The sequence below is a fragment of the Mobula birostris genome, chromosome 9 (assembly GCF_030028105.1).
Source record: "Mobula birostris isolate sMobBir1 chromosome 9, sMobBir1.hap1, whole genome shotgun sequence".
Lineage (NCBI taxonomy): Eukaryota > Metazoa > Chordata > Chondrichthyes > Myliobatiformes > Myliobatidae > Mobula > Mobula birostris.
The window spans coordinates 139,920,645-139,948,554 of record NC_092378.1 but is presented as its reverse complement, the minus strand read 5'-3'; the positions used below and the strand labels follow the sequence as shown (position 1 = coordinate 139,948,554).

At 39.6% G+C, this 27,910-nt stretch overlaps 2 protein-coding genes across 6 annotated transcripts in view; one reads left to right on the top strand and one right to left on the bottom strand.

Annotated features, from left to right (window-relative positions):
* Positions 1 to 880: 880 nt before the first annotated feature.
* nubp2 (nucleotide binding protein 2 (MinD homolog, E. coli)) lies at positions 881 to 22,822 on the bottom strand. Of its 2 annotated transcripts, none has more exons than XM_072268978.1 (7): positions 22,440 to 22,822; positions 18,103 to 18,215; positions 10,839 to 11,037; positions 7,744 to 7,898; positions 5,590 to 5,700; positions 4,752 to 4,821; positions 881 to 1,730 (listed from the first exon to the last, which is right to left on the bottom strand). In XM_072268978.1, the coding sequence occupies exons 3-7, from the start codon at positions 10,990 to 10,992 to the stop codon at positions 1,576 to 1,578; spliced, it is 645 nt and encodes a 214-aa protein (XP_072125079.1). In that variant the 5' UTR covers positions 10,993 to 11,037; positions 18,103 to 18,215; positions 22,440 to 22,822; the 3' UTR covers positions 881 to 1,575. The 2 variants fall into 2 exon arrangements, with proteins under 2 accessions (XP_072125079.1, XP_072125078.1); XM_072268977.1 differs by lacking the exon at positions 22,440 to 22,822 and adding an exon at positions 21,895 to 22,069.
* Positions 22,172 to 27,910, top strand: part of LOC140203129 (SPRY domain-containing SOCS box protein 3-like) — an 18,313-nt gene continuing 12,574 nt past the window's right edge. Inside the window, exons 1-2 of one of the 4 annotated variants that reach the window (XM_072268972.1) lie at positions 22,173 to 22,278; positions 23,561 to 23,733. The gene's annotated coding sequence lies outside the window, so the exon portion shown is untranslated. Of the gene's footprint in view, positions 22,279 to 22,314; positions 22,680 to 23,560; positions 23,734 to 27,910 lie in introns of those variants that run through there. The other 3 variants (XM_072268973.1, XM_072268974.1, XM_072268975.1) reach the window with 3 other exon arrangements.

The following is a 27,910-nucleotide window of genomic DNA, read 5'->3' as shown; positions in this document are numbered from 1 at the left end:
AGTTAACATCATCTGGAAGAACAGTTCCTATCTGATCATAAGCAATGTCAGTCCATATGTCTCAAATGAACAGCAGGCAAAATAATGTCTCTAATGATCTTTATGTTATAGCACCGATGATACTGCGTGCTTCAATAAGTTTCAATAACTCATGATGCTGCCTCTTGTGAATTTAAAACACTTCAGAAACAATCAATGATTTTTGTTTCCCAATTATAGTATACAAATTAAATTCTACTTTCGAAACAAGCCTTGTGAAAGTGAATTCCTCAGTCACTTGTGGCATTCTTAATAGGAGGTATGCATAAGGCAGTCTATTATATAACATACTATTTTTACATGCACTTCATTCAGAAAAATATCTGAGTATGGAAAATATTAATTGCAGCATTAGATTTGATTTGAAAACTTATTGATTAGGAATCAACTACAGTATGTCTTTAATTCCTGAAGTTTATACTTAAACTCACTATATTGAAATAACTCAAGTTGCTGTGTGAACTAATGTCCTACAGGGTAAATTGGCTGTTAAAAAAATAGGCTAGTTCTGTTGAAGCAGATAACCTCCTGAATCAAGCACTCTTAGGCAACACAGCTATACATAGCTCCTTAACATAGCACCCAGAGCACAATGTCTGCCATTACAGATATTCTTTACTAAAGAGCATCAGGTTACAGATCTTCAAGCACATTCACAAAATTAACAGGGTACAAAGAATTTATTTTTTTTTGCACATTTCAATAAGCACAAATACTGTTCCATATTTATAAAACTTATTTCTGGAATAAATATTGACATCTTGTTATCATATCTCAGGAATGGGTATATTTAATGCTTCTTTTCCCCAATCTCCTATTTCTGCTGTCCAATACAAATATACAAAGAACAATCCTCTGCCCTTACTTTATTTTAGCTATGATTGTGTTCCCTGGAAGTTAAGGATTAAGAGAAAATTTTATCTGAGTTTTTCAAGATATTAGAGGGCAATTGACACTGCCAACAGGGAAAAACTATCTCCAGTCACTAAGGAGTTGAGACAGCATCTAAAAATTAGAGGCTGCTCTTGTGAATGTTAGTATACACTTTACTGCTCTAAGAATTTGTTTGTTTATTTATTGAGATAAAGCACAAATAAGCCCTTCGAGCCGCACCGCCAGCAATCCCCCAATTTAATCGTAGCCTTATCACAAGGCAATTTACAATGACCAATTAACCTACCAACTGGCATGTCTTGGACTAGGAGAGGAAACCCACGCGCTCACAGGGATAATGTACAAACTCCTTACAGGGAGCGGCAGGAATTGAACCCTGGTCACTGGTACTATATTGCATTGTGCGAACCTACACTACCCTGCCATTCGAATGTTGTATAGTATAGAGGCATAAAACCCTCCTCCACAAATACTAGCTGCTCCTGGGTCAATTTGTAATTTTAAATGCAGTATTGATAGATTTTGGTGCATGTTAATTATCAAGAGCTATTAAGTAAAGGAGTTAGCTCATGAGTCAGTGGTAATTCCACTTAATGGAGAAATAGGCTTGAGAGCCTAAATAACCCATTCCTGTTTCTATGGTCATGTATCATGTCCAGAGAACTCATTATCATTGCTTAAAATCTTCTCCACTATTTTATTAATGGCATCGAAGGTTGCACTCTTTGGAAAGGCTTGGATGAAATCTCTACCTTCTTCCAGACTATGTGCCAGTTGAGGATCTAGAGGAACACATCCTGAGTAGAAGAAAATATATGCAATGATATTTCAAAAGCGAAAATGTAAAACTTACATATTCTATCCCTCAACAGAGTTTTAACTAAAGTAATCTTAACAGATACTTATAATGCCCACGAACATTGCTGCTGTAAATAAGAGGAGACAAAAACCCCCTTAGGTTCAAAATTAAACTCAAAAATAATCTGCTGGAGGAACTCAACAGATTGAGCAGGATTTGTTGTGAGAGGGGGATTATTTTCCGTATTAATCCACTGAGTTCCTCCAGCAAATTGTTTGTGGCTCCAGATTCCAGCATCTGCAGTCTTGTGTATCTTACAATTAGTGGATTTGAACTTGTGCTTGTCTGAGTTTCCCCCTTTCCATACAAAATGCTGCCAATCTTGATATAAGTTCAAAGTAAATCTTTTATCAAAGTACATATAGGTTATCATATACTACCTTGAGACTCTTTTTTTCTTGCAGGGATTCACAGGAAAAAGAATTCAATAGAATCTTACAAAAAACTATACATAAACACTGACAAACAATCAATGTGCAAAAGACGACAAACCGCAAATTAAAATAATATTGAGAACATGAGTTGTAAAGAGTTCCTGGAAGTGAGTCTATGGGTTGTATAATCAGTTCACATTAGAGTTAGATTAGTGGTGAAGTTATCCACACCAGCTCAGGAGCCTGATGGCTGTAAGGTAATAATTGTTACCGAATCTAGTGGTGTGGGACCTAAGGCGTCTGTACCACCTGCCTGGTGGTAGTAATGAGAATAGGGCCAGATGGTGCTTCCTTGTGACAACATATCCAAATATTTTTATACAGAATATTATAAGGATAGTACAGTACATTAAAAAAATATTAGCTCACATAAACATAAAACGCGGCATTACCCAGCTTTTCATTTCACTTCACTGGGCAGGAATGTTTTAGGTAGTTTTGTACCATAACCTCCTACTCTCATGTTCTATGCCCTTAATATTTTTATAATCAATATTACAAAATCTGGCACATCAAAAGGCAATCAACAATTAAAATGCGTATTAATAATATACTGAAACCTCCCCAGGGCATTACATGTACCTTCAAAAATACGGAAAAATTTTTAGCCTTGATTTTACTTGGATCCACTGACATTCGCTACAAAAGCAAGCTGTGAACCCAGGGACACACCTCACATAAAAGTGTGGTTAAGAGTTTAGACTATTCAAGGGGTATGACATGCTCACAAGATGCAGAGCTCTAGCAACCCTGGTTAGATCCTGACCAGGGTTTTGACAGTGCAGCATCTACGCTCTCCTGCCCCATGTTTGGGCAGCAGGGATTCAATTGCTGGCCAAATACGAGAGAACAGGTTATAGGGGAATAAGCAGGTGAAGTCAGAATGGCTGGTTTCCTTTGACAGCCAAATAAGACTTATTCAGCCAATAGGAAAAGTATTCAATTCCAAAACTTATTCTCAAAGCCGCACATTCAATCTCACTAAGTTGCAGGCATACAGCACTACTGCACAGAAACAGGCCATTTGGCCCATCTAGTCCATGCCAAACTATTGATTCGCTCTATCCCATTGACCTGTGCCCAGACCATAAAGGCTGATTTATACTTCTGCGTAGTAGCCTTTGCTGTAGCCTACGCAAGAGGCCTACGCCGTTATGAACAGTTATACCTGTGCGTTGGTGTGTTTGCGTCGCTCTACAATTCACCGCCAAAACGCTAGTTGGCGGTGGGGTCTCTATGCCACTGTGTTGAGTTTCTTCGTGTTGAAACTCAACATGAAGAAACTCAAACTTCAAACAATGGCGACTGAAACTGAAGGAGGGTGAATTTTCTGTGCTTGTCCAGCCACAGAGAGACATGGACAAGGAAATATATTTCAAATATTTTCGGATGTCGGCAGGTAGATTTGACAATTTGGTTCATCGTCTCCGACCATTTATTTCGCATCAGTGTACGCACAGTATACTCAGAGACTGGCAATCACCATTCGAGTTTTCGCTTCAGGTGGAAGTCAACAGGGTGCAGCAGCTAGCTACAAACTGGCATCAAGCACAGGGTCCTCCATAATTTCGGAGGTTCTGTAAAGCTTTATGGAAAGCATTGCAGCCAGAGTTCCTTCCCTGCCCTTCAGTCACCCAATGGGAAGCTATTGCAGCGTAGGAGGAAATGCAATGCTACCAAGCGGACCAATCACAGTTGTCGTGGTCTGCGTCGCCACGACGCGTAGTTAAATTTTTGGGGAGGTACGCGTCAGGCTACTGCGTAGATTTGACGCAGAAATATAAATTGGCCTTAACCCTCCCATCCATGTACTATCCAAATTTCTCTTAAATATTGTAATCAAATCTGCATTCACCACTTCCGCTGGCATACTTTCACCACACTGAATGAAGAAGTTCGCCATCATGTTCCCCTTAAGCATTTCATTTTCCACCTTTAGTCCATTATCTCTAGTTCTAGTTCTCACCCAACCACAGTGGAAAAAGCCTGCTTGTATTTACCTTATCTATATCCCTCATATTTTTGTATACATCTATCAAACCTCCCCTTATTCATTAGTAAATAAAGTCCTATCCCATCCAGCCATTTTACAGTATGAGAGTCCCAGTCAACATGTGGAAAGGCAGTGACCTACTAGCACAACCTTATGTTTCTTGCAACAGTCTGCAAACTCTCCACAAATTTGCTCCTCTAAATCCTGTGGCTGTTGGAATCTGTAACGCAAGAGGTTCTGCAGACGCTGGAGATCCAGTGTAACACACACAAAATGCTGGAGGAACTCAGTACATCAGGCAGCATCTATGGAGAGGAATAAAGAGCTGAAGTTTCGGACCAAGAAATCCTCTCCGTAGATACTGCCTGACCTGCTGAGTTCCTTCAGCAGTTTCCTTGAATCTAGCATTCATCAATTGTAAAATTATTAAAAAGCTTATACTTGAATAATAATCAAGATAATTGGCTGATATTAATCACATTCCAAAACTGACAGGTGATTTATGTCTCCATAGTTTATTTCTAGATCTCACCTAGAAATGGAACCCCGGACTGCTCAGCAAGTGCTTCCCCACCTCCTCTGGAAAATACATTAGTGCATTCCTGAAAAATAGTAATTTACCCAAGTCAAGAACCTGAAGCAGATAAACAATGTACCTTAACAAGCCATTAAACAGGAATGAAATTATCAGCATGAGCCATCCTTGCATTGTGAAGTAAACAAACAATTTTGGTATTTTCATAACATGAAAATCTAGAGGGTGACTTTACAGTTTTCCAAGAAATATACTGTTTTGCTTCCTTCCATAAAACAATAGGAAATCAACTGAATGGAGGAAATTTTCCACTTTTCTTGATGAAAGGTATCTTCAAACTATGATAAATGGTTACATGAGCTTTTTAAAATGTTGATCTTGGCCATAATTACCAAGCCGCAAACTCAGGCCCTTAATACAGATGATACATGTTAATTGCAATTCCTTTATGAATATATTAGAATGTAGTAATTTTTCTTCCAAAAATGAGCTTCCACTTTAACCTAATATTCCAAGGCTTTATTTTGTACTCTGTAAAATGCTTAAAATACTACAGTTGCAAAATAAATACTTTCTGTCGGAGAGAATTCTTACTGCAGTATTATTGGTTCAACCAGCTTAATGGAAATACTGCTACGGAGTACCAAAGATCGCTTTAAAGCAATGTCTGGCAGTAACCAATGTCAGCAAAGAGAAGGCCACAATGCAGAAGGTGTTAAATATGTGTTGGCATCTTTGTTTGTACCTTGCTGCTGAATGCAAAATATTCAACGTCGTAAAACACATCCACTGTGACTTAATGAACCCACAGTTCAAAAAAATCAGTCATACTCACTGAACAGTTTGGGCAGACAAAGCCACTCATGTTCTCAATTATTCCAATGACAGGTAATCCAGTTTTCTTACAGAACGTCAATTCCCTTCTTACATCCCCTATAGATACTGCCTATTAATTGAAAAGAAACACTTAGATGGTGCATTCCGCCCAGTATTTAGGTAACACGTACTTGTTTTCAGATAAAGCAAAACATCCTTTTTGATCAATATTTGTTATCAATGATCATAAATGAATGAACCACTTGCTAATATGGATTCGTCACTGTTCATTGAAAAAGACTTCTTTCACCCAATTAAGTGAGCTAGAAATTAAAGAAAAGACAGGTAATGATTATTTGGCACCAATCTTTATATCTTCAAGTCTTCAGCTTCCATGAGAGGGGACAAGGCGAGGGTTTCACTGTTTTGAGGTTCAGTGAAGACATGAACTCTAGAATGAAACATGCTAAGAGCAGTCTAATAGTAGGAGTTAAGAGTAGGGCGCTACAGTAGCATATCAGTTAGCACAAGACTATTACAGCCTGGGATTGGAGCTCGGTGCTCAATTTCCATGCTGTCTGCAAGGAGTTTGTATGTCTTCCCCGTGGGTTTCCTCGGGGTACTCTGGTTTCCTCCCACATTCCAAAGACGTACTAGTTAGTAGGTTAATTGGTTATTGTAAATTGCCCCTTGATTAGGCTAGAGGTAAATAGGTGAGTTGCTGGGTGGTGTGGCTTACTAGGCCAGAAGGGCCTGTTCCACACTGCATCTCCAAATAAAATAAAATATGTCTTATTTAAAGCGGACAGGATACTCCTGAGGAATACTGGTTAGATTGGAATTAGTGAAATATGGAAACAAAGGGACACAGAGATAGGAAATAAAGATTCATCCAATCAATATCTTGTACATTAGTTCTAAAGCAAATAAAAATATAAATTAATTTTTCAGAAGCATTTAGCCGTACCAATTCTGAATTCATTAACATTAAGAATAGAAATAAATTTGAATTGGAAAGGCCAGCCTCAATGTCAAGAGCAAAAACTTTTAATGAAGGAGATCAGTCATAACTGAATATGCTCCAGACCAGGTCTTAGGGAAACTGAAAGGAATGAATCTCTCAATACTTGGTAGAATAACTTCACTTTCTACAGCTACTGGAGGGAAAAGCAAAACAGAAAATAAATGCATATCAGACAGGGTGAAACTGATTTTTGAAATGAAAGGTAGTTAATCTAATACTTATTATTTTAACAGTTTGAAATAACATCAGCCCTGTGGACCTGTTGCAGTTACCACTAGTGGCACTAGAGGGCAGTTCCAACAAAATCTATGACCAAGATCATACTGAGCACCATGGTGAATCCCGTCTAATAAAAAACTTTACAACAATATCCAATAAATTCCTAATTTCTTTAACATTACATTCACTAATAAAGATTAAATGCCAGTTGCATTATTCTACTTCCGTATACATTACAGGTTTCATTGCATGAAATAGAGGAAAAGGAAACATAAGATCCCAGGAATAAAGATATCTCTGAACCAAAAAAAACCCTTAAGACTAGTAAAATATTTCATTACCATGTTTTTCCCCCCTGACAATAGTGGAAAAATAAATTGGATCTAGAGACTACAAATTTTCCACTGTATCTGGAAAATACTGAGCAACATCAATTTTGGGCAGACACAAATATCTCAGCTCCCAAAACTTACTCTGACCAGTATATCAGCTGTATAATCTATCAATTCACAAAAAGGCAAGATATCCAGAAATAAGACAATTGATAACAAAATGACCACAGAATCTGTGTCCATTACAGATCACATTATGATCTACGTCATGAATTTAACTGCAAAGTTTTTCCTCAAGAAACATGATCCAAACATGCATTCTCCATTTTCAGAAGAATCCAAGGAACAGAATAGGTCATGTGGCTCATTCATAAGATCATGACTGATTATTTCCATCTTCTAGCCCAACCCTAGGTAGATAATGGCTCTCTTTGGGACAAAATACATAGTTCACAAGGACAGAATATATTCCTATCTCTCGAGTAAAGAATGCAAGTACCTGATGCATGTAACAATTATTCTACTCTATTTTTAATTATCAGCATTAATTAGCCTAGCTTAATGGGGGAAACACCTTTAAATTCTTTAGAAAATATACCTGAGGCGTCGTAACCAAAAGAGCTCCATCGGGTTTATGTTGACGAAGGGCCTCCACCACTGAGATGTGCTCATCAGAAGTCCCTGGAGGTGTGTCTACAATGAGATAGTCAAGCTCTCCCCACGCCACATCAGAGAGAAATTGCTTGATAAGAGCTAAAAGGAACAAACACATTACCTTTATTTTGTAAACATGGAGAACACTTCAAGCTTCAGTTTAATCTGAGTTTTATGTTCCATTCAGCATTAGTCTATAGACCTGGTCATTTGAAAGAGCCCATCTCAATTTCATGTGAACTTGTTGATACAGCTCTACAAAAAAAAACATAATTTCTGGTCTTTTTGTGGGACTAAATTACAATCTATCCTTAAATGGGACTGCTTTATTGAGCACTTTCGCTCTGTCTACAAAACACAGGATTTCCTGGTGATATAAACCATGATAATTCCAATCCCCATGCCCAATACAATATATGTGTATGTGTGGCATCCGCTACCGCCATGATGAAGCCACTGTCAATTTGGAGGAGAAGCACCTCTAACCTGATGGGATATACACCGATTTCTCTAACTTCAGCTAATTTCTACCCCCTCCATTTTTCATTCCCTATTCTGGTTACCCCTTACCTTGTTTCTTCTCTTCTCCTCGCCTGCCTACCATCTCCCTCTGGTGTCTCACATCCTTCCCTTTCTCCCACTGTCCACTCTCCTCTCACTCAAACCCTCTCTCCCCCACCCACCTACCTTCCTCCTCATCTGGTTTCACCTATCATATGCCAGCTTGTACACCACCCCCACCCCACCATCTTATTCTGGCTTCTTTCCCCTTCCTGCCCAGTCCTGAAAAGGGGTCTCAGCCCAAAACATCAACTCTTTATTCTTTTCCATAGATGCTGCCTGACCTGCTGAGTTCCTCCAGCATTTTGCGTGCGTTACTCTGGATCTCCAGCATCTGTAGAATTCTACAAAATTCTAGCTCAAGTGTATGCTGCATGCTGGCATTCAAGGCCAAACATACCTCAAGGTTAATTGATGGGGCAGGGACTTCATCTCTCTCCAGGAATAGTATATTGCTTCTGAAGGAGCCAGAATTAGCCTGTCACATTGCTCTCAGTAACTTGAGTATGGGGTTAAATTTGGTGATTCAGTTGGGTTTTTTTGTATGTATTTGGCAGGATTCCACAAACAGAACTTGGTCAGGTTTTATCAGTTAACTTCCTTTATTTTACATTTCTAAGCTGTTAGCTTTACAACTTTTTGTCCACACTGATAAGGGAAGCTGCCACTGTAAATCTATACTCAAGTGTAGTTAACCCCTTTTGCAAATAAACAATGTTAACAGAGAGTGCATGGAAGCACGTAACCAGAAATTTTATGTGGGTTTTACTCTTGCAAAACAATGAAGGATGCTTTTGCAGTTATTGCATCATTTTTTTGGTCTTCCATTCGTATTTCACCTTTTCTTCTAACACTGGAGTCTACTTGCCCGTTGGCTCTACGAGAAATGAACAGGTAGGTGGGATGAAGTGAGAAGCTGTGTGGTGACAAGTGGAAAAGGTAAAGCGCTGAAGAAGAAGGAATCTGACAGGAGAGAAGAAGGGACCGTGGGAAAGAGGGAAGAAGGACAGGTACCAGAGGGAGGTGATAGGCAGGTGAGAAGGGGATTAAGAGGGAAGCCTAAATGGAGAATGGAAAAAGAAAGAAATGGAAGGAAGGAGAAATTACTGGAAGCAAGAGAAATCTTTGTTCAAGACCTCAGTAATCCAATCAATCCCATTCCTCACTTATTTCTCTGCAATCTATTTCTACACATGCCTATTAACACCTCCCAATTCTCCTACCATCAGGAAGAAAATACATAAGCTTGAAAGCATGTACCACCAGGCTTAAGGACAGCTTCTATCCCACTGTTATCGGACTACTGAACAGACCTCTTAGGGTACAGTCTACCTCGTAATGATCCTGCACTTTATCGTTTACCTGTACTACATTTTTTTTGGTAGCTTTTACACTTTATTCTGCATTGTTATTTTTTTACCTTATTCTAGCTCAATGATTTGATCGAAATAAACTGAATACAAGACAAGATTTTCACTGCACCTTCGTAAACTAATAATAAACCAATATCATTCATATACATTAGAATCAATTTACACAGACAATTAACCATGAATTTCCCTCAGATGCTCTGAAATCACAGAGAAAACATGTAAATTGCACACAGTCAGCACCAGAGGTCAGAATCAAATTTAGGTCACAGGAGATGCGAGACAGTTGCACATCACCTGCAGCCCCGCTGTGCCACACAAGTTATATCAATGACATCGATAAAATACTTGCCAAATTTCATTGCAATGAGCGGCTCTTCTCTGTATCTTTCATATTACAAGATGAAGAAACTTCTAAGGCCATAATAACAAGCTGTTCACAATGTATGCTGTTACCAAGTTGCAGCTGTTTTAAATTTGGCCAACACATTTATGTCTGTACAGAACGCAAGAAGTACAAAGAGCTCTTCAACAAAATTTGTGGGCTGGCACACATTTGTAAACTTTTGGCTCTCAGTCAGAGCACTAAAACATTATGAATGAATTCTCTATTTATTAATACAGACTGGATGCTCAAATGCTACGCTTGAAGTACAACTGGCTGAACATTCGTTTTAGCAGCCAACTTTGCTGAAAGGGAAATGTCAGTTGAAAAGGAAGCCTTTCAAGCTTCAAAGAAGCTATTATAGCAAGTATCCCCTTGCTTGAATTTTATTCCAGTCATTTCCTAATATCACTACATAGCATGACCAAAAGACAATTTTTCATCAAGAATGGCACGGTGCACTGATCAAAAAGGTCACCAAAATGCTGAAGAAAAGTTTGAACTGATAATAAATCACTTCTAAATTGGTTTCCTCCTGCATTTCAAAGTCATGTGGGTTAGTAGGTTAATTGGTCACAAGGGTGTTCTAGAGCGGCACAGGCTTAGATGGGCCAGAAGAGCTTGTTACTATGCTATAAATCTAAATAAATAGATAGATAGATCACTAATTATTGGACCATAGAGTAGACTGTTCCATTATGCTGTGAAGTAATAGAACATCACCTGTTTTCTTTGGCCCTCTCCATATCACAGCATCATCTGGACTCTCCAAGAGAAAGCCTATTGACATCAAGCACATTGTTTTATTGGTGTCTACATAAACTGGAACCCATCCAGCGTCACACTGGTGCACAGCACTATTGAGAACATTCAGCATCCGGGGGATACTAGGACCACAAAGATCGATGTCCAGAATTCCAACCTGAAATAAAACAAAATCAGCAAAAGTTAAATGAGCAACTTAGAGAGCTTGGCAGTAGAGATTAATTAGACTAGACATTTCAGTCATAAACGAATGCAAGCTTTTATCATTTGCATACAATAAAAGTAAAAGATCATATAAAGGTTTGCAAGATTTCAGATAAACCACTGAAATTATCGATTAAGATCAGGCTCAGGATTATCACAAAAACAGTAAGTAACCGCTCTCTAGCCACCCCTCTCCTCTCTTCCACCCCCAGAGAGCTTTAATGTAACATGGGATGTTTTAAAACACTGCAACTGAAAGAAAAGGAAGTTAATTGGCTAAGTCTTATAAGAAAAGTTAAAGGGTTCCAGTGCCACCACTCCTTTACATTTCACTCTACTTTTCTTTGAATGTTTTAAACCATTATATTTTAAGCTTCACTTTCAACCTCTGAAACAAACTCAACAAAAATAATTGTATCCAATCAGCTAATATATATATATATATATATAAATGATTTGGCATCAGTCATCTGATAGTATTTCATGTTAGCAAACTCTAGTATCCAGATGGAATCCAGGAACAGTAACTTGCCTTAACTGCCCAAATTCCCAACACTGAGTTCCTTGTTTCAATAATATTGGTCATCAAATGTCAGGTTTGCCTATGCCCTAGAAGACCGTTCAAGTACATTGGAAAGAAAGTCTTGTGAACCAGCTGCCTTCCAATTGGATACAGGCTAAAGCCAAAAAAAAAGCTGGAGTGGCCCATTCTGACTATTTGAGAACATTCCATCATTCAGTGATAGTGGCTGGTCTTCTACCTCAAGTTAACCTTCTCAAATTTGCCTATATTCCATACATACATCAGGAGCAAGAGGGTAACTAGGGAAAAGATGGGACCACTCAAGAATAAGGGGGGAACATTTGCTTGGAGGCAGAGCATGTGGGTGAGTTCATTAATGAATACTTTACATCAATATTTACCAAGGAGGAGGACATGGTGGATAGGGAAATCTATGCTAAATGTATTAGTACGCTTGGGTATTTTGAAGTTAAGGAGGAGGTGGTATTGGGTCTCTTAAAGAGCATTAAGGTCAATAGGTTTCCAGGGCCAGATGGGATACACCCTAGATTCTTGAGAGGTGTGTGAAGAGATTGCTGGGGCTTTCACCAATACCCTTATGTTCTCCCGAACCACAGGTGAAGTCCTGGAGGACTGGCAAGTATCTTACTTTGGTCAATCATTGAGGAAGGGAACCAGAGATAATCTTGAAAACTCGGGGACTTCCGGTAGAGCTCATGGAGTGAAGTCGTGTTCTTGACTCGCTCCATTACCTCTGAGTTTTTCTTCTTATGATCAGCTATATTTTAATTAACCATTAAGGCATCGACTTTTACAATATTTTGAAATAAATTGGGCTCTTTGATAATCGGATGCTTTTAAAGTCTGCTATGTCTAAGAATGGAAAAAACGGGAAGGACGGCAAACCTCCGGTTAGACCGAAAGGTACCGATTTCCCTCCGACCGAACCACCGGTGACTTCGAAAGCTATATCGGATCTAATTCAAAGGGAAATTTCAACCTCCATTACGGAGCTGATTCGTGCGGAAATTTCAATTAATTTCCAGAAAATTGCCGATTCAATCGATAAGATTCAAACATCTATTACGGAACATCAGTCGGTTATATCTGATCTTCAAAAATCCACGCAACAAAATGAACTGAAGATGGAGAAAATCGAAGAAACAATTAAGGTAATGAAGAAGAAACTTGACTTTTTGACCTTTAGAAACTCTGACTTAGAATCCAGAATGCGACGGCAGAATCTTCGAATGATTGGGGTGCATGAAGCTGTCGAATCTTCTAACCCTATGAAGTATTTTTCTCAACTTTTAAAAGATGCATTTCCTACTGTACTTCCTGACCAACCACCGTTATTGGATCGTGTTCACAGAGTTCCATCATACTCGTCTAAGTCAGATAAACCTCGGCATGTCATCTTACGTTTTCATTACTTTCGAGACAAGGAGAAACTGTTTCGTTTCGTTCGATCTAAAGGTTACATTGATTTTTTGGATCTTAAGTTCCGATTTGTGGAGGATTTCAGTAAACCAATTCGGGATCAACGGATTCGTTATAGATCTGTGATGTCGGGACTCAACAAGATGGATTTAAAACCAGCGCTGCTTTACCCAGCACGTCTAAGGATTCGTACGTTGGATGGAGCCCTTCGTTTTTTTGAATCTCCATCGGATGCCCAGAGTTATCTGGATCAATTTTCACCCTCAACATCTTAATCGTAATTTTTAACTATCTCCGTTTGATCGGAGGTTGTGAATCTGTCAGCCTTAATTTTTTTTTGCCTTATATGGGCAGAAAAGTTTATTTTTGATTAATTAATATGGTTTCTAAACTTTCTTTCTATCTGCGTCATTCCTTTCTTTTTCCCAGGGGATTCTGGGTGGTTATTCCCTCAGCGTCCTTCTACGTATTTCCTTTGAGGCCTTAAATTTTGTAGTTTTTAAATCTACTTTTTTTGTAGGTTTTCATAACTAGTTTATGTTAATAATTTTATTTCTTTTTTTGTTTATTCATAGGGTCTGGGGTTTGTTGCAGTTTGTTTTATATTTTCTGGCTTTTTCTCTGTTATATTAAGTGTTTGTTTTACTTTTTTATTCTTTTACTGTTTTATAACTAGCTGATCTTTTTTATATTTACACTTTTTTTTTAGGGAGAGTCTATCGGAAGTCATGGGGGTAGTTTTAGTGCTTGCTTCTTTCTGGCTGGTCTGTGTTAGATTTAGCCTTGGGGTCATGGGGTGGGGGGTGGTGGGAGGGGCTTCACGTTTTAGTTTTTTTCTTCTTGGGCTATGTACACTATTGAAGTATTGGTTGCGTTCTCCTTCCCGGTATCTCTTATTTGTTCTGTTCCCTTTCCGGGTTCATGGGTCGAGCCTATCGTCAATCCTCCTTGTTGCGGGTTGACTTTAGGGTTTATGGAGTCTGTTATTAATTTTGTTTCCTGGAATACTAATGGTCTTAACCATCCTATTAAAAGGAAAAAAGTTTTTAAAGTGTTCCGGAGACTTAAAGCACAAATTTTATTTTTACCAGAGACCCATGTGTGGAGGGGGGACAGACTACGTTTTTTTAAATTCTGGAAGGGGACAGACTATGTTTTTTTAAATTCTGAAAGAAACAACAGTTCCATTCGAACTCTAACGCTAAGATTCGAGGCGTCTCTATTTTTATAGACTCCTCAGTTACTTTTATACAACATGATATTATTTCTGATCCGAATGGTAGATTTCTACTGGTTAGTGGTCTACTATTTAATAAAAAGGTAGTTTTGGTTAATGTTTATGCTCCCAATATGGACTGTCCGGAATTTTATAAATCATTATTTAATCAGTTCCCAAATTTGAATGAGTTTTCATTGATCTGGGGCGGAGATCTTAACACCTGTTTATCTCCAGCTTTGGACCATTCGGCTCCTCTACGGACCTTACTGAATAAATCTGCAACTTTGATTAATTCATTCCTCTCTGACTCTGGGTCGACGGACATTTGGCGTTTTCTGCATCCTCCGGAAAAAGATTTTTCTTTTTTTTCACATGTTCACCATTCCTATTCAAGAATTGATTATTTCTTTATTGACTCTCGTCTTATTTCTTCAGTGATTAAATGTGATTATGACTCTATAACCATTTCCGATCATGCTCCACTTAAGCTTTCTATTAAAATTCAGGCCAATACACAAAATAATAGACAATGGCGTTTTAATTCGCTGTTGCTTCAGGACTCGGACTTTGTTAACTTTATGATCTTTTGATCATCAATCTTATGAACAGATTGATCTTTTTTTTAACAATCAACTATACAGAGGATATTTCTGTGAACGTTCTTTGGGATACTTTTAAAGCTTATCTCGTATTCTGCTGCTTTGAGGAAGAAGCTGAAGCAGCAGGAGTTGGTAATTGTGGACAAGATTAAGGAAATTGATAAGAAATATGTTACAGCTCCCTCTGAGGAGTTATATAAACAAAGAACTGAACTTCAAATGGAACACAGTTTATTACTTTCGTCCTCGATTGCAAACCAATTAAAGAAAACAAGAAGTGAATTTTATGTACACAGTGACAAAATTGGCAAACTGTTGGCTAACCAATTGAAGTCTAATTATGCTAAATCTCAAATTAATCAGATTTATAATCAAAATGACCGACTGATACTTGATCATGCGGGGATTAATCAAACTTTCTTTGATTTTTATTCTTCCTTATATCAATCAGAGTCTCCTCGAGACTCTAAATATATTAATGATTTTTTTTAGATAACCTAGACTTCCCTAAGATTTCACAGGATATGTCTTCTATGCTAGATACTCCCATTACCACTGATGAGATTAAGAATGTTATTTCCTCTATGAACCTGGGGAAAGCTCCTGGCCCTGATGGGTTTACCGTAGAATTTTATAAATGTTTTGCACCTTCATCAATCCCTTGGTTCTGTAGGGTTTTCGAGGCTTCATTAAAACTTGGTAAACTTCCCGAATCTTTCAATAGAGCGTCAATTTCTCTAATATTAAAGAAGGATAAAGATCCTGCTCAATGTGCATCTTATAGACCAATATCTTTATTAAATGTTGACTCTAAAATTTTTTCTAAGTTATTAGCAAACAGATTAGAAAAAGTACTTCCTTTTATTATTTCGGAAGACCAAACGGGTTTTATTAAAGGTCGTTACTCTTTTTATAACACTCGCACACTGTTAAATATTGTTTATACCCCCTCACAAAATGTTCCTGAGTGTGTTATCTCTTTAGATGCTGAGAAAGCTTTTGATAGAGTAGAATGGCCTTACTTATTTAAGGTGCTTGAAATGTTTAATTTTAGCTCGAAATTTATATCCTGGATCAAACTGTTATATCATTCTCCTGTGGCTTCAGTCCGTACTAACTCTCTAAGCTCACCTTTTTTCCCTCTTTTTTGAGGTACTCGACAAGGTTGTCCTCTTAGTCCTTTATTATTTGATATTGCATTAGAACCTCTTGCAATTGCCATTCGAGAATCTCCAAATATTACTGGGATAACTCGGGGCTTAAAGTCCCATAAAATATCACTCTATGCTGATGACTTACTTTTATATATTTCTAATCCTCAAAAATCCATCCCTGCTGTTTTAGAGTTATTAGCACAATTTAGTCTCTTTTCAGGTTATAAATTAAATTTTAGTAAGAGTGAACTTTTCCCGATTAATAAACAACTTCCCTTATATCATAACTTTCTGTTTAAATTGATTAATAATTATTTTTCATATCTTGGGATTAAAATTACTTGTAAACACAAAGATTTATTTAAGATTAACTTTTTACCCTTAATTGACCATGGGAGGCTCATCCAGAAGATTAAGATGATGGGATCCATGGCGAATTTGCCGTTTGGATTCAGAACTGGCTTGCTCATAGAAGACAGAGGGTAAAGGTTGAAGGGACTTAATCTATCTGGAGGTCCCTGATTGTGATGTTTCGTAGGGATTTGTACTGGGACCTCTGCTATTTGTGATCTATATAAATGACCTGAATGAATATGTACAGCGCATAGGTGGATTAGTTAATTTGCAGATGATACAAAGATTGGTGGTATGTGGATAGCATAAATGACTGGCAAAGAATACTGATCAGTTACAGATGTGTGTGGAGAAATGGTCGATGGAGTTTAACCTATGTGAAGGTTAATGTGAAGTGTTGCACCTTAATAGGCAGAATATAAAGAAACAGTACAGAGGGATCTTGAGATCCAAGTTTCTAGCTCCCCAACGGTGGCTACACAGGTTGATGGGGCGGTTAAGAAGACATATGACATGCTTGCCTTTATTAGTTAAGGCATTACAAGTCAGGAACCTATGTTGCAGTTTTATAAAACTCTGGCTGTGCTACATCTGGAGTATTGCATACAGTTTTAGTCGCCTCAGTGTAGGAAGAATGTCGAGGCTTTTTGAAAGGGTGCAGAAGAGGTTTACCAGGATGCTGTCTGGATTACAGGCCATGCTTTATAACAAGAGGTTGGACAAGATGTTTTATAACAAGAGGCTGAACAAACCTGGGTTGTTTTCTCTGGAACTGCGGAGGCTGAGGGGAGATCTGATAGAGGTTTATATGATTATGAAAAGCATAGATAGAGCAGGCAGACAGTGTCTTTTTTTCCAGAATTGAAAAGTCTAATATCAGACAGCACTAAGGTGAGAGAGGGTAATTTCAAAGGAGACGAGAAGGGCAAGTTTTTATTTTACATAGAGAGTGGTGGTTCCTTAGGATGCACTGCCTGGGGTGGTGGTAGAGGCCGATATATTAAGGACTTTTAAGAGACATTTAGATAGGCACATGAATGTGAGGAAAATGGAAGGATATGGATATTGTGTAGATATAAGGGATTAGTTATGTCGGCTATTTGAATATTAACTTATTTGGCTCGGAACAACCTTGTGGGCCAAATGGCCAACTCCTGTGCTGTACTGTTCTATGTTCCAAAAATCTGATGAACATAGAGACTGGTGGATTGAAAAGTTAAGGAAGTAGAGTGTGTTACTGGCTCATTTTCTTCTCTCCACAAGAATGCCCTGATCTACTGGGCATTTCCCTCCAGCTCTACAATTCCCAGCTGTACAGCTAGTTCTGGTGTTGTCACTCTCCAACCGGCCTCTTCTACCAATTCTTCGGTTCCTTTGTGTTCTCTTTATCTAATAGCTCCCATCAGCATACCATCCAGGTTCACTTAAACATCTTATCCCAAGGAAACATTGCCTTTACACCCTTTGACTTATCAAACCCTCTTCCACTCTGCACTTTAAAACTGACTTATTTTTTCTCCTTCCCAATTCTGGTCCTTGAACTGAAACGTCAACTGTTTCTCTTTCTACCTACTAAGCATTTCCAGCATTTTCTGTTTCTGTTTCAAATTTCCAGTATCTGCCATTTTTTATTCCAATTTTCACAGACAAGATTTTGATTGTCCAGCATGGCTGAGTTTTCAGTAGAACATTCATTACATTGCTTTTATCTTAATTTAAATCTCCTTACCTTTTTCCCTGCATTCCTCAGCGCTAGTGCTAATTCTGTTGTTATGGTGCTTTTTCCTACTCCTCCTTTGCCAGACAGAACCAGCAGAATATGATCAACAGATCCCAGGTTATCTTTGTGAAAAATTAAAGCACTTGATTAAATAAAGAAACAGGTCAAGACTTAGCCTAGTGTGCAAGATAAATGTGCGTATAGTAATTCCAGTAGCTTAGTAACATTTAGCCCCATGTGTGTTTCATGACTATGACACCAAAAGTACATACAGTGCAATATTTAAATAAGAAATCTCCCCCTCCTGGTGAGAACGTGAACAGGTTTACAGCCTAATAAATCTATTCAAATATTTTATGCAGAATCAAACATTTTATCTTTTCTGGATTGATATTCAACCTAGAATTTTCAGAAGCAAAATATAGTGTAAGTATGTTGGTGTCTACCTGTTTCGATGCTGTATACCTCTACTTTTGAAAAATCTCAGGGCAGATCTGCCCATGTCCAGGCAATATTGTAGGTTTTTGTAAGTAAAAAGGCAGAGATGTTTTAAGTTTAAGGGAAACCGTAATAACACCTTTTTTGTCAATCAAGCACAAAACATAAAGCACAATAAAATCTTCACGTAATTACATCATCACATCAGACCAACCTCTTAAACTGAACCCCAAATCAATGTTGGTGGTTGTGAATTATGTATATGTTTTCACCCATTACATTACCCTACAATACCATGTATTAGAGGCAATGCATTTAAGCTGAAAGAGTAAAAGAGATATGTGGGGCATATTATTTTTATTATTTAGAGATACAACATGGTAATGGGTTATTCTGGTCCAACAAGCCTACACCGCCCAATTACACCCATGTGACCAATTAATGTACTAACCTGTATGTCTTTGGAATGTGGGAGGAAACTGGAGCACCCAGAGGAAACCCATGGGGGCACAGGGGAACATACAAACTCCTCACAGACAACAGTGGAATTGAACTCGGGTCTTGGTAAGTGTTACACTACCGTACCAACCAATAGAGATCCAGCCAGATTCCTAACCTAGGACAGCAAGAGTAGCTGAAATGCTATTTGCCCCAAGGGCTGTACAGTTCAGTGTGCCTAGATCTGAAATAATGAAAGTAGAAGATGTTGGAAATATCAATCAGTATTTGCAAAGAAGGATAGTGTTTGTTTGCTTGTTATGTGCCGTGCTGCATGGGCGATTGTGGGCTTGACCGTGATTGCTCTTCGCAATTTTTTTCTACAGAAGTGGTTTGCCATTGCCTTCTTCTGGGCAGTGTCTTTACAAGACAGGTGACCCCAGCCATTATCGATACTCTTCACAGATTGTCTGCCTAGTTTCAGGGGTCACATAACCAGGACATGCACCATTATGTGTACATCTCTTTAAAATTTAAAATATACAGTTGAAAACACCCTACATCAGGAACAGAAATAGACAGGATAGGAGAGGGAAAACAAAACTAGAACCGAAAGCCCAAAACAAAGTTAACGGGCAACATTTTGCTGACATATTGTAAGTATTTGAAGTCTTGTAAAGTATGAAACAACCTAGACTGAACAAGCCAGATCCAATCGTAAACTCCATCCCCAATGCAATCCAACCAGTATTGTAAATATAGCCACCTCTAAATTGCAACTGATCTGACCAAGGATGAAATCTGATCAAGAGATCATGTAGTAATATTAAGCATATAAAACTATCCCTGAGATGATAATCAAGCTGATAGCCTAAATGGCACCATTTTTAATTGATAAATAGGAACAGCTTTCACTGTTCAGCTTGTCAACAGACTTTTAGTGCAGATTTTTAATCAATACAATTGACTAACATGGCACCCACTTTGTTGGACTGTATCATCTATGAACAGGTAATATCATGGCAAAACAAGGCAAATGAGAAATATCTTAAAGTTATTAAATGAAGCTTTCAGAACATCCAAGAGAAGAAATGTGAATACTCTTGAAAGATGAAGCCAGCCTGTTTGGAGCAGCCATAAATGAAGTTGGGGGTGGAGTTGGAGGAGATGAGGCAAATGTTCTGCACTGAATTATATCCAATTCCATGATTGGAGTATGGCAATTCCATGAATGAACAGGCTTAACCTGATCAGAAATTCCAAGCTACAGTGTAGGCTTCTCATTTCCCCTAGCCTGCTTTTACATTCAGGTGTACTTTATACAAAGTAACACACACACAAAATGCTGGTCAGGCAGCATCTATGGAAATTAATTTAGTCAATGTTTTGGGCTGAGACTCTTCCTCAAGTCTGGAAAGGAAGGGGGAAGATGCCCGAATAAAAAGGCAGAGGGGGGAGGAGAAGGAGGATAGCTAGGTGATAGGTGAAGCTAAGTGGGTGGAAAAGGTTTTGGTCTGGAGAGGAAGGAATCTGAAAGGAGAGGAGAACGGACCATGGCACAATGAGAAGATGGAAGGACACCAAGGGGGAGGCATAACGAGGTAAGAGGCCAGAGTGGGGAATAGAACAAGTGGGGGGGGGGGGGAAGGGAAAAAATTACTGACAGAAGAAAAGGATGTTCTTGCCATCAGTTTGCAGGCTACCCAGACGGAATATGAGGTGCTGCTCTTCAACTCTGAGAGTGATCTCATCGTGGCACAACAGGAAGCCATGGTCCGACATATCAGAACAGGATGGGAATAGAAATTAAAATGGTTGGCCACTAGGGAAATTACACTTTTTGCAGACAGAGCGGAGGTACTCAAGAAAGCGGTACCCCAATTTACGACCAATGTAGAGGAAACCGCATTGGGAGCACCAGATACAATAGATGATCTTTCGCAGGTGAGGTGTTGCGTCATCTGGAAGGAATGTTTGGGACTCTGAATGGAGGCGAGGAACATGTATGGGCAGGCGTAGCAGTTTGGCCACTTGCAGAGATAATCCCCGAAGAGGGAGATTAGTGGGAAAGAATGAATGGACAAAGGAATCATGGAGGGAGCGATCTTGGCAGAAAGTGAAGAGTGGAAGGGAGGTAAAGATGTGCTTGGTGGTAGGATCCCTCTGGAGAAGATAGAATTTGCGGAGGATGATGAGGTGGTAGGTAAGAACAAGAGGAACTCTTTCTGTTTAGGCGTTGGGATAATGGAGTGAGCACATTTGTCTGGAAAAATATAGGCAATGCAGGTGATGGCATAATACAAACTTTATACAAACAGGTGGAAGTGGTATTCAGCATCTCTAGGAAGAGGTACAGTCGACGCTTCAGGCCGAGACCCTTCGTAAGGACTAACTGAAGGAAGAGTGAGTAAGAGATTTGAAAGTTGGAGGGGGAGGGGGAGATCCAAAATCTGCACCTCTTCCTAGAGATGCTGCCTGGCCTGCTGCGTTCACCAGCAACTTTGATGTGTGTTGCTTGAATTTCCAGCATCTGCAGAATTCCTGTTGTTTGGAAGTGGTATTGACTAATATCGTTACTGAAGTTTATAAAGTACCAAAGTACAAGTACGTTCCATTACATGTGAGATTTTTTTTACTCAACCAATGACTTTCAATTTAAAAGCATGAACTCTCCTATCTGGATATGACAAATGTTCAAACATAAAACCGCACAGCAGCTACAGTGACAATACAAATCATCATGGTGCCGGTCAGTGTGTGGCACATGGGCCTTAAAACTCCCAACTAAAACCGGGAAGGGTCGTGGGGAAAAAGCCTACTATAGGTCGGCAAGCAGCTACCATTAATCGTAGTGAGCGTTCCTGTCTATGGCAGTCCCTGCCCCCAGAGGAAACCTCATATTCCCCGTTCTGGATAAGTTTTTACCTTCCGCCGCCTCCATGTTGCCCGCTGCTCCGCCGTGTACGTGCGCGTGACCCGTCACCCGCGGTGTGACGTCACGTCGCGGCGGCGGGCACGCACACTGCCACCTCAGATCGAGCTGTTCCGGCATCAAACCTTGACGGGCTGTCAATGCGGCACGATTGACGCGCACCCTGTCCACTCACCGAGCAGATGGCAGTGACGACTGTTCGAGTGGACGTATAGGAAAGACCTCTCGGTGTGACGGGGCGGGGACTCGTGTGGTTGAAAGGGAGGGGGGGGGGCTGCTCCATGCACAATAAAAACAGTGAGTGGGGGTGTCCGAGCCTTGGCTGGGAGCTGTGCGGCTTCTATTCGCATGTGGCGAATGTCGGGTTATTAACCCAGGTGGGTGACTGTCGGGCACGGGTAGTGACCGGAACGTGGGAGGTTGGTGGGGAACGGTGGTCCTTTCGGCCTGAGGCCTGCGGGTCCGGAGCTGGCTCGTCCCACCCCGGCTGTTTGCCCCCACTCGCTGCCCAGTGCCTCCCCTCATTAGCCCCGCTCACCCTAGGTTTCGACTTCGCCCTCTAACGATCTCAACTTCCTCCATTCCCTTCCTCGATGCCGCGCCTCATTTCTTCTCCAGTCCTCGCCCAACCCTCGGCGGTGATGCCTTTCTGCGAAGCGCTGGTCTCCCTTTCCAAGGGCTAGTGTGCTGCTTGTCACAATAGTACCGACCCCCGCCGCCCCACTACCAGTTTGGTAGAAACAGCAGTGATCGGGTTCGCCCTGCTGATTAACTTGAGGTAAATACCCCGCCCGCCATTTGATTTGCTGTAGGGGTGGGATGTGGCTGGCTGGGTCTTTTGCTGGGGCTGAGTTTTTGTTGCAACGCAAAGTCACCAGCAAACAAATGCTGTGCAAACGAACTGCGCAACGTAATTACAATAATAGACGCTTTCCCTTTCCAATCTTATGCTTTAAGAGAGAAACGTCCTAATTTATGTGAGCGTGATATACATCTACTCAAGTAATCGCTTTGTTGTATATTAAAATATCTGTACATTTACTGATTAACTTGTCCTTGTAACGCAATGAAATACGTGACCCTACTGTTCTCGGTAACGAGGGCACGTTGATGCCTATCCAGGATGGCCCGTGACGTTGAAGTTTTGGTTTGCTTGTTTGTGAAATTAAACGTGATTCCAAGGAAACACAGGTCTAATGCTTACCAAATTGAGAGTGTACTTCAGAATTGGCTAGTTGTATGAGGGGTGATTGGTAAGTTCGTGACCTAAGATAGAAGAAGTCAATTTTACAAAACCTAGCACATTTATTTTTCCTACATTTACACACTTAGTCCAGCGGTCGTGCAGCAGACGCAGACGGATCCCTTCTTTGTAAAAGTCTGCGTCTTGGACCCCCTGAAGTGGTCCACAGCAGGAGTGATTGATAAGTTCGTGCCCTAAAGTAGGTGAGCAGATTTCACTCAGAGTTGAACTGTACCTACATGTAACGCGAGCTGTATAACTTATCTCCTTCTACCTTAAGCCACGAACTTATCAATCACCCCTGCTGTGGACCACCTGGAGGTCCGAGACGCTCTCGTTACATGCGCGTGCAGTTCAACTCTTTGAGCGATAACGCAGAAAGTTTGAAGTTAATAACTCATCTCCTTCTACCTTAGGCCAGGAACTTGTCAATCACCCCTGCTGTGGACCACTCCTACAAAGAAGGGATCCGTATGCTCCACCACGGCTGGACTAAGAAAATGTAGGAAAAGTAAATGTGCTGGGTTTTCTAAAATTGACATCTTCTTTAGACCACGAACTTATCAATCACCCCTGTATATCGCTGTAGGTAAGTCAGTACTGGTAACATAATTGTCTTATTTTTTTTAAGGTTTCAAACTTTATCATACCTTTTAAAATGAAATAATGTAGCATAAAACATTGCCAAATTTCCAAAGCAGAAATACAGGATATCACGTGTAAGAAAAAATCAACTGGTCTTGCACCTTTATGGCTTTGAATCTGCCTCCACCAGCGCATTACCATTTGCCGTGGATTTTTGTTTTAAATCCTATTTTGGTTCTTTTGCTGATCACTTAGTTCTACGTGATTTCATTATTATGAAAGTATTTCAGTATAGGACAAAGGTATCTTGCAGCAATTGTACAGAGCCTTGTTGAGATGACATCTGGAGTGCAGAGAGCATTATTCTGGCCTCCAGACACTTTTTTTAAAAAAAAAAGATGGTTTTCTTGTTATGAAGGGAGTGAAAATTCACATAGAGAGAAGGTTCTCTTCATAATTGAGTAAGCTGAGCTTGTTTTTTCTAGACAAAGAATAATGAAAGGAAATGTCATTGAAACTTGTAAAATTGCTACTTGACTGGATATAAAGAGGATGTTACTCTAGAACCATTGATCTTGCTTTCGCAGTAATTGAAGACTTTTAAAACAAAGGTGGGAAGAAATTTCTTCACATGGTGATGGGTGGAAGGCTCATTCAAAGTAAATGTAATCCTTGATATTGAAGGAATATATTTGAAATTTACTGCAGAAAATATACTGTGGGATGTGATTCTACAATTTATGGACTCTCTTTAAAGGACTCTACAGCTTGTGTTCTCAGTATTTGTTTATTTGCGCATTGGTTGTTTGTAAGCTTTTGTGTGACTCTGTTGTATTTCTTTGTTCTATGGTGAGTGCCAAAGAAAACGAATCTCCAGGTAGTACAGGGTGACTTTAACTCAATGGCCACTTTATTAGTTGCATCCTTCCTGTACCTAATGAAGTGGCCACTGTACGTATGGCTGTGATCTTCTGCTATAGCCTTTCCACTTCACGGGTTCGATGTGTTGTGCATTCAGAAATGCTGTTTTGCACACCACTGTTGTAATGTGTGGTTATTTCAGTTGCTGCCGCCTTCCTGTGAGCTTGAACCAGTCTGGCCATTCTCCTCTGACCTCTCATGAGCAAGGCATTTTAAATCTCAGAATCAGGTTCAATCTCACCGGCATGTGTCGTGAAGTTTAAGTTAGCAGCAGCAGTACAATGTAATACATAATATAGAAAAAATATTAATAAGTAAATCAATTACAGTCAGTATGTATATTACAGGATTTGGAATGTCATATGGCAACTGTGGGCATGTGGCCAAGTGGTTAAGGCATTGGACTAGCGACCTAAAGGTCGTGAGTTTGAGCCCCAGCCAAGGCAACATGTTGTGTCCTTGAGCAAGGCTCATTCCACCGAGATGCAACGCTGAGCGTCATAGGAAGTCATTCCTGCCTGTGGCCATCAAACTTTACAATTCCTCCCTTGGAGGGTCAGACACCCTGAGCCTATAGACCATAAATATTATTTAATTATTTATGGTTTTATATTGCTATATCTATACTCTATCGGTGCAACTGTAACGAAACCCAATTTCCCTCGGGATCAATAAAAGTATGACTATGGCTAAATAGTTAAGTTAATATAGTGCAAAAACAGAAATAATATTTTTTAAAAAGTGAGATAGTGTTCACGGGTTCAATGTCCATTTAGGAACTGGATGGCAGAGGGGGGAAAAAAAACTGTTCCTCAATCGTTGAGTGTGTGCCTTCAGGCTTCTGTACCTCCTTCCTGATGGTAACAATGAGAAGAGGCCATGTCCTGGGTGATGGGGGTCCTTGATAGTAGACAACAACTTTCTGAGGCACTGCTCCTTGAAGGTGTCTTGGATACTGTGGAGGCTGGTACTCAAGATAGAGCTGACTAATTTTACAACTTTGTAGCTTTTTTTGATCCTGTGCAATAGCCCCCCCCCCCCATACCAGCCTGTCAGAATGCTTTCCATGGTACTACTTTAGAAGTTTGATTTCAGTGACAAACCAGTTCTCCTCAAACTCCAAGTGAAATATAACCTCTGTCTTGCCTTCTTTATAACTGCATTGATGTATTGGGACCAGTTAGATCCTCAGAGATCTTGACACCCAGGAACTTGAAATTTCTCACTCTCTCTACTTCTGATCCCTCTGAGGATTGGTTTGTGTTCCCTCATCTTGCCCTTTCTGAAGACCACAATCAGCTCTTTGGTCTTACTGGCGTTGATTGCAGGTTGTTGCTGTGACGCCACTCAACTAGCTGGTGTATCTCACGCCTGTACACACTCTCGTCTCCATCTGAGATTCTGCCAACAAAGAACAGCCACTCACTGGATTTTTTTGGGGGTTTTTTTGTACCATTCACTATAAAATCTAGAGCCTGTTGTACATGAAAATTCCAGGAGATCAGCAGTTTCTGAGATACTCAGACCAGCCCATTTGGCACCAACAATTATTCTATGGTCATAGTCACTTCGATCATATTTTTCCCCCCTTTCTCTTATTTGGTCTGAACAACAACTGAACCTCTTGACCACATCTGCATGCTTTTATTCATTGAGTTGCCCCATGGTTGGCTGATTAGATATTTGCGTTAACAAGTGTGTGTACCTAATAAAGTGGCCACTGAATGTATACACATTTTGATGATAAATGTACTTTAAATTTTGCAATTGTGTTGAGATATAAGATCATCTATGATTTTAAGAAATGACATAATAGTCTCAGAGCCAAATGGCACTTTCCTTCTCTGATATCTTTGTGTTAACTTGCTGGGATCTATTAAACAAGTTGTAAGAAGATGCTTAATAATTGATTGGATGAGTTAATATTTAGTAGTTGGATTTTCAGTAAGCACTAAGTTGTTATAGATAATAGGTTAGATTGCACATCATTGGAGTAATCTGTTGGGCATTAATTGAGGATTCGTTAAAGGACATTTAAGATTAATATTAGTTCTTGTCATATGTACTTTAAAACGTACAGTGAAATGGTTTGTTCGCGTCAATAACTAATACAGCCTGAAGATGTGCTGAAGGATGCAGGGAAACTTCAAGGGATATAGACAGGTTAAGTGAATAGGCAAGGCCATGGTAGATCATGATTTGGGCAAATGAGACCATTCATGTTAGATGGATGAAATAGTAATGCAGTATATCTTTAAATGGTGAGGAATTGGGAGGGTAGCATCCAGGTACTGCAATTAGTAAGTTAAACAGTACATTGCTGTCGTCTTGGATTTCAGTATAAGGATAGAGCTTGCTCAGACTTTTAGTGATCTGGTAGTATCACAGGGAATACTGTGTACGTCAGTTTATCTGTCTAAGGAAGTGTATGCTTTTAATTGAAGAACTGTTGAGAAGGTTTACTTGAACTGAGAAAGGGTGATGGGTTTGAAATTTCTTGCATGTTGAGAGATGAAGTGGTCCACGCTCCTTAAGAATGAGAGGTTATTTCATTGAAAGCTTCAAACTTTACATTGATTTTGCAGGGTTGTTTCAGGGGTGATGCTTTCCTTTGGTGGGGCCTCTAGAACCAGTGGTCTTTCTCAAAATAAGGAGAGGTGAAATCTTTTGTGGAGATGATAGTATTGTTTAGCAGAAGACAATTTGACTCTTAGAGACTGTTCTGCCATTCAGATATTATAACAGGATTTTGTATCCTGTTGCTGAGTATTTTCAAAAGTGAAAGCAAATGTTCAGATATTCATCGTATCAAGAAATAGATGGTTAAGGAAGTGGTGATGAGGTAATAATCAGCCGTGACTTCATTGAATGTAAGAGCAGGCATGAAAAGCTGAATCGCTTGCTCCTATTTCTTTTGTTTGGAGTACCAGTTTCACAGTAATTACACTTCACACTTATAACCAGTGTGAAGAAACAACCTTTTATTACCTCAAATCCCAGTAATTTAGTCCTTTTTATCCTTGTCACTCCACCCCTTTTTATTCCAAGGCATTAGATCTTGAAATCTTTACACATTACTTATCAGAATGCTTTTGGAAGTCCATGTGTGCCATTGACATTTCTCTAATTAACCCTCTGTTTCCTCATTTACAAAAAATAAAGTATAACAGAATATAGAGACTCCCAGATTACAGATGATTTGACTTGGGGAAAATCCAACATTTACTCAAATTGCCCCTTGCATTTTTAAAGAATTTATC

Coding starts and splice junctions, on each gene's coding strand:
- nubp2 (XM_072268977.1), bottom strand. CDS start 22,021: ATGCCGGAACAGCTCGATCTGAGGTGGCAGTGTGCGTGCCCGCCGCCG. Junction 18,216..21,894: donor CAACATGGAGGCGGCGGAAG/GTAAAAACTTAT, acceptor TTTTTCACAAAG/ATAACCTGGGATCTGTTGAT. Junction 11,038..18,102: donor TGAGGAATGCAGGGAAAAAG/GTAAGGAGATTT, acceptor GTTTTATTTCAG/GTTGGAATTCTGGACATCGA.